This window comes from Astatotilapia calliptera, chromosome 11, assembly GCF_964374335.1.
Source record: "Astatotilapia calliptera chromosome 11, fAstCal68.1, whole genome shotgun sequence".
NCBI lineage: Eukaryota > Metazoa > Chordata > Actinopteri > Cichliformes > Cichlidae > Astatotilapia > Astatotilapia calliptera.
In genome coordinates this window covers 35876671-35884268 of record NC_137432.1, presented here as the reverse complement: position 1 = coordinate 35884268, position 7598 = coordinate 35876671, and the positions used below count along the sequence as shown (strand labels likewise).

At 36.6% G+C, this 7598-nt stretch overlaps 1 protein-coding gene across 1 annotated transcript; it reads right to left on the bottom strand.

The window, feature by feature from the left end:
- Positions 1-394: 394 nt before the first annotated feature.
- Positions 395-6667, bottom strand: LOC113031969 (interleukin-21 receptor-like). Its single transcript, XM_080308173.1, has 8 exons — positions 6021-6667; positions 3996-4089; positions 1878-2013; positions 1608-1762; positions 1299-1450; positions 1043-1205; positions 589-685; positions 395-506 (listed from the first exon to the last, which is right to left on the bottom strand). Exons 1-8 carry the CDS (start codon positions 6090-6092, stop codon positions 410-412), a joined length of 966 nt encoding a protein of 321 aa, XP_080164299.1. The 5' UTR covers positions 6093-6667; the 3' UTR covers positions 395-409.
- Between the last annotated feature and the right edge of the window lie 931 nt (positions 6668-7598).

The following is a 7598-nucleotide window of genomic DNA, read 5'->3' as shown; positions in this document are numbered from 1 at the left end:
ATCCTTACACTAAACTCAGCATGTTTGCATTTCTAGTTTGACAATATGCTGGTATTCACATTTTTTGCAGCATCAGAATGTTACTAAAGTGTCACAAACACTATGAACGCTGTCTTTGACTGACACATCAAATAAATAAGGATGCCAGAGATGTTCCTGTTAGGGGTAACCACAGCAGATTATCTGCCTACCCATGGACCTTGACCAATTCACTGTGAAGTTATCATTACTATGTGATAGATGTGTATAAAGCTTATACACATCTATCATTAATTATGTGGTCTTCTTACATCTCATTTCTAACGTGTCATTTTGCACTGTGCTTCCATTGTGACCCTTATGTTAGGATTCCTGCACTTAATTGATTTTAACAGAAGTTAAAATTAAGCTTCTTCAGAAATCACTCATGTTATCTCCTTACCTGGAGATCACCTTTATGTTGCTGATACAGAGGCTGAAAGAAAGGAGCCGGGGATGGCGTGTGGGACAGAGTTTTTATCTTCATCCTGCCACACAGACACAAAATATGAATAAGAGGCACATTATCCTCATCAGACATGCAATCATTCCAAAGCTTAGATGAATTACCTTGCAGCTGGACTGTAGAATACAAACAGCAGAGCTCCCAAAACCAGACACAGTGGGAACAGATATTTGGCCAATAATAATAATAAAGTTTCTGGTTCTGAAATTACACAGAATTATTGACTCACACTACAAAGATGGCAGCAAGTCCATTATCTATCAAGTATCTGTGCTATTTTACAAAAGCGCTGAGAGAAAGGGAAGAGAGCAGCACTTGTTTTTGATAAACATTGTTCAGAGAAAACACCTCACAAGACAACAAAAGGCTGCTTCACACGAGCAGCGTCCCACCTATGTTTGTGATTATGAATAGCATTAAATAAACCTAAAAATCCATTCCTTTATCATTGTCATAAAATTGCTAAAGCAAATGTAGTTGAATTTTACTGTTAGCATATTTTTAGAAAGCTCCAGATAACAGAGGCCTTTTTTTACTTATGAAAAATGTGTCCTTTACCTTCTTCTGCTTTGTTTTCCCAGCATGTTGGTTGACTCCATTCACTCCAAGTTTCACTATATGTTTGAGGTCTATATCTTGCTTTAATGCAATATTCACTATTTTTCAGGTGCAATTTCCGATTAATAGATTCAAACTTCTTTTGGGGTGGAACCGTAAAAGTCTGTGGAAATGTTTAAAGAAACAATTATTGTTTGATTCTTTTAGAATAAAACACATTCTTAGTAAATATACTGCACGTAACAGTTCATCTTACTTTGTTCTCACTGCTTTCAGGTGTTTGAAGTAATATTTCATACATGAGGTAACCACCAAGGTATAAATGGTTATCATATCGACTTTTAAATGTAATGTTGAGAGTCTCTGTTGTTTCTTGGACCACAAGCTCAGGCGGAGGTTTCAGCTGAACTGATTAGAAATATCAATCAAATCATATTTAGGTATATCAAAATGTTCCTCTAAGCATCAAGGGGGTGCATAATATTTTTTTCAGACTATCATTAAAAATGAAGCACATTAACATATTAAGACAAAATCAACAACTACAAATGTAATTCATACTTACTGTGATTTGCTAACTTAAATTCATTTTCTAAATTGATGCATTGAGATTCATCACAAATGTCAATTTCATAGGAATTATAATCCGCCCAAAGCTTATTGTTGAGTTGACATTCACAGTAGTAACTGTGATTCATCACCACAAGCGGACAAGAAGGGCTTTTGGAGCAAAAACAGAACATGGACATGTTTGTGAATTTAGAAGCAGAAACACACACTTTCAATTCTGTAAGAAGAATCAAGTATTTTATGTATTTATTTAAGAAAAACTTACTTGTGTTCGGAGTTCTCCTTGAAATATAGGCTGTAGTTCGTTTTGTTCTTTCCCAATGGAATAGCAGTGATGTTGTTGAAGACACAAGTAATGTTGTGTATATAGTCAGTCACACACATCCATGACGGTACATCAGCTAGAAAAAGAAAAAGTAGAAGAAAAGAAATATTCAATTATTATTTCACAGTTTCTGGTATTGATTACTTCAATGCTATACTTGTGTATGATAAGGTAACACACACTGGATACTCCTATGTTTTTGTGCCTTATGCGATTAACCATGTAATCATCTGACTCTGGGCGCTCTGTGGTCTTAATTCTATTGGATTTGACTTCAGCCTTTGACATGGTTGACCATGATATCCTTTTGGCAAGGTTGGAAATGTTCTATCATGGTTTAAATCATATTTCTCTGAGAGGTCGTTCTCTGTCATGATGGGAAAATATTCCTCTTCTTCTGCCCTTTTTCGCTGTGGTGTGCCCCAGGGCTCGGTATTGGGTCCTGTGTTGTTTTCTCTGTACATGCTGCCCTTGGGCTCCATTTTTGAAAAACATAATGTCTCTTTTCACTGCTATGCTGATGATATTCAAATCTACCTCCACCTGACTGGGGATGTTTCATCTTCACTACATCCTCTGTTTGATTGTCTGAGGGATGTCAAAGACTGGTTATCACGTAACTTTCTTACTTTAAATGAAAAGAAGACAGAAATGATTGTTTTTGATAGAAATATGCCTCTGGGACAACTGACCGGCACACTCGGGCCTGTTGCTAACCACCTCACTGATGCTGTTAGGAATCTTGGAGTTTTCATGGATAGTTCCTTCAAACTAGATAAACAGGTTTCTACTGTGGTAAAAACCAGCTTTCACCAACTACGCCTAATTTCTAAGGCTAAACCTTATATACCACGCAAAGATCTGGAGAAACTCATTCATGATTTCATCACTTCAAGACTGGATTATTGTAATTCTCTCTACTTGGGCCTCCAATCTTCTCTTCTTCAGCGATTGCATCTGGTCCAAAATGCTGCAGCACGTCTCTTGACCGGCAATAGAAAGTATGATTCTATCACCCCTGTTCTGGCCAACTTACATTGGCTTCCTATTAAATACCGAATTGATTTTAAAATTTTATTGTTTACTTATAAAATCCTAAACAATATGGCACCTGACTACCTAGCTGATCTCCTCTGTCTGTATAGCCCTCAGAGAGCACTAAGATCATCGGGCCAACTGCTCTTAGTGCAACCTAGGTCTCGGCTGAAGACCAGAGGAGGCCGTGCCTTTGCCGTTGCTGCACCCAGCTTATGGAATACTCTTCCTCTTCATATTCGCGCATCAGATTCCATTCAGTCTTTTAAATCACGTCTAAAAACTTATTTGTTTAACCTGGCATTCAGGGCTAATTAGGGTAATTTACATCTGGCTTTGCATTTAGATTATGTAATTATTTTATATTTTATTTATTTTATTTATATCTGTAATTTATATTTTATATTGTGATTTTTTATCTGTATCATGATTTTACTGGAAAGCACTTTGGTGTACTTCGGTCTTTAAAATGTGCTATATAAATAAATTTTGATTGATTGAATTTTGATAATCACCAGTTTAGAGGGTAAATCTCTTGCTAGCAGCTCAGTCATCCCATGTGCACACTCCCTTAAAAGGTTCAATCCTTAAGAAGGCACTCTATTTATTTTTTTATTTAAAACCTTGATTGGTAAATAACCAGCATATCCAGCTGTCAAATATGTAGCAGAGTAAAAAAAGTACATCATTTCTCCACAGTAATAGAAATAAAAATCAATTTTACTTGATAAACATCAAGCTACTTTCCATATTTAATAATCAAAATATTAATCAAAGCTCAAAACCAACAACATGTGATATGATGATAGCTAACATGTGTGACTATTTGACATTTAAACATAACCTCTGAACCTCCTACTGTTACTGACAACTGGAATGTATGACATTAAAAGCTATGCAGTTAATCATAGTAGGAAGAAAAGGATGATATGATACAGCCGCAAGATGAGATAAACCATAAGCTGCCTTACTAATGACTTCCCATAGCTAAGTGAAAAACATCTCCATACAAATGAGCAATACCTTCGATCCCGCTGGTCACTGCAAGGATGCCGCAGCACCAAAGCCCAAACAGGAGCTGCCAGCACTTCATGTCTTTTTGAACACAGGTATCGTTCTGTGGATATGAATAAAACATATATGTTTAAAGCCTCTTTGAATTTTGCATTACAATGTATCTACTTCTTCAGTATTATGAAATTTGTACCATTTCATCTATATTACAATTGATTAGAATTTATCTTTTCGTAAACTACACTTGTCATAGGAAAATAACAAATAAAATGCATCAAGTTTATAACTTTTCATAATGAATAAATTCACCAGCTGACATGAGTTCAGTGATATTTTAGTAAATGTGCCATTACCTCAGCTCTGTGGTGCCACTGATGTCTCAGACGGTGAATGAGACAGAGCTGAGGTTTAAACTTATCAATCACATCACAGGAAGTCTTTTTTTTACGTCATTGGGTTTTTTTTCCCCTCTTGCCTTCTTGGTTTGGGCACGTGCTTTTGATTTAGTTTCATTGTACTAATAAAACTGTTCAGTCTCTGAAGATTATCCGGTTCTTTAAAGTTTTTTTTTCCCGTGATACAAAACCTAAAGAGACATTGTTTTATGTCACTTAGGGTTGCATTTTTATTCGCTTTAGTGCACGTGCAAGTTTCTTTTTTTAAAAATCAACTTTGTCAAAAAAGAAAAAAAAAGATAATTATTCTTCCTAAATGTATTTACTTTTTGGTGGTTTGATGGTCTTCCATAATGTAGTGCAACAAGTTTACAATTTATGCTTGTTTAAGGTTTCAAATATTGAGCCAAACAAGTAATTTCTGTGTGCTGTAGGTTACAGAATAAGGAACTCCAATGCAGGAAAAAAAAAGCTTTTTATTAAGCTGAAGGATGAGTCCAAGGTCCAAAAACAAAATAAAACAAGTCAAACACTTCAGCAAAATATAGAGAGCAAACCAGAAAAGATACACAGAACCAACAGGATAAAACAATGGACGGTGTACACACAAACGGTGATTAAGGAACGGGCACAGACCTCCAGTAAAACTCTGAACAAAGCACAAGAGGAAAGTAGTTATCAGAAAATAAACAAGAAAATAACAGCTTAGATAAATGAAACAAGGAATGAAACATGAATGAACCACATCAGAGGGGAAGCAGGAAGATGAGACAGAGAGAACACTGAGGGAAACCATGAGGGAGCTATAACATACTCAAAGACTCCAAAATAGGGCTGGTGCAGTAAAGTAATGGGCATCCAAAGCTCAACAATTACAAACCCATAAATGGGAACTAAAAAACCCAACAAGAATTAATGCTTCATGTTAGAATGATAATTAAGCACTAGAACAAGTGAAGATCCTGGACACAGCTCTGAACACAAATACCAATCTGAGAACTACTGCACTGGTTTGCTTGTGACTTTTGCTGGGTTTCTCACACTTCAGTGAAGCTACCAACCACAAGTTGATAGAGATAGGCTCGAGAGGATGGCTGTCTCTGAACGTTTTTCCTTATCAAGATTTAAATCTCATTTGGTGTGGAAAAAGTTTTGAACAACACAGCTGTTTGCAAAAACTGTAAAAACAAGCTTGGCGGGGACTTTAGATTTAGATTCTTTTTTATTCTTATTACAAGGTCCTTTAAATGTAGCCTGGGAAATGCTTAGCCACACAGGACACAATTACTGGGGTTCTTAATGTGCAGTTTTTATTGCCAATGGCAACTGAATAAACAAAAATGTCCTTTGACCTTCACTTTTGTGAAACGGCAGCCATATGGACTTGTACTGAACATCAACAGTATGAGAGGTAACGTGGCAAAGTAACAGGATAAACGATAAATAAAAAGATGCGCCAGTGCGAGGAATAAGGGAAATGAAATAAAATACAAACAAAAATACGGCAGTGGCCTCTCTCTGTGCAGAACAAATTACAAAGAGCTAAATCACACAAGGCTCCTTTAAAAAATGTGGAAGTGTTACATACATTTTCTATAAACACTTATATTCCACAGCAATCTCAGTTTACTTGCAATACCGGAACACACAGATGACCTCGCCAGAAAATGGCTGCTCCGCGCTGCACATACAGGTCCTTTGTATCATCCATTTCTGTCACGGTCTGACTGGGGCAGACCGTATGTGTTGCAGAGGAGGACTCAAACGCAGACCAAAACGTGGTGTGGATTAACAAAACAAGCCGTTTATTGAGGTTAACAACGAGGGTACAAAATAATAGGGCATCGGTGAAAACTAAACAATAACCTAAACTGGGTGAACTAATAACAAAACATGAAAAACCTTAACCATAGTGAACTGACATGGGTACCTGGAGATGAGACATGGATGAGCAGACGACCTGACAATGGCATGCAGAAAACAAAGGGCTTAAATACATACATGAGGTGATCAGGGGAAGTGGAGACACATGGGGGAAACAGCTGACAGACATAAACCTAATGACAGGACCAGGAGAGGAAAGCTAAATACAATAAACAAAGAACACATGACATTGTCAGAATAAAACAGGAAATACTAAAACTAAAACATGACAACACAACTTAACAGACCTAATATGTGATGAATAAATACAAAACCCCAAAACATAGAAAACCCAGGAATAACAACTGCCTAAACTAAAGGCAGATAGGAAATAACACAAACTAAATCACATAACAAAATGAGACAAATACAAACATGAACTCAGAGCGCTGGGTCAGAGACCCAGCCTGTGACAATTTCAGAAATACATCATCTTGTTAAAATACTGACGTTTTACTACTGCACTGCAATTATACCAATATGTTTCAATGAGTTATGTGCATATTTAACAACAATTCAACAATTAAACTCAACATTCCCGTTTCACAACCACAAATAAAAGTAAACAGGAAGTCCCAAGATGCATTTCTTGTTAAGTTTTCTTGGGAATACTTATCTGGCACTATCTGGTGTAGAGAGGAGAAGTTAGAAAACAAAAATTGCATTCTCCAAAAATTAGATTCTAGCTGTCAAGCACATAAAATGGATCACACTTCCCCACAGCTAAAGAAGCTGCACTAAGCAACTGTAGGAAATTATTCAAAAGCTCTTTTAACTGTCTATAAAGTTTAAATACACTTGCTCCTCTCTACATTAGACACTTTATTTTATTTATTATATAATCCTGACAGATGACTGAGATCCTCCACTGGTTTCCCTTTAATTTCTTATTATTTCTAGACTTGGATGTTCACTTTACAAAGAGCAGGTTTTCATTTGTTAAACAATTCACAAACCAGGAATGAGAACTAGACATGGAGAGGAAACTGATAGACATCAGATTGTGAGAAAAGACACATTCACAGTAAACAGACATCGCTCAGTACATGTAAAAAAAAACTTTGCTTTGTTTGCATGTTTGCAAATGCATGCAGATGAGCCACAGAAAATCAAAACACTAGACTAGAATCAAAGGTCAAGCGTCATACCAAAGCTATCAACATCACTGTTTGAAGGCACTCCATCACTGAAATACCTAAGTATCACTTTCAGATAGGTCATCGGGAGAGGTGGGACAGAGAGTGGCTGAAGCCCTGTAGCTTTCCTCTCCCTGCATCTAAGAGTCTAAAACAAC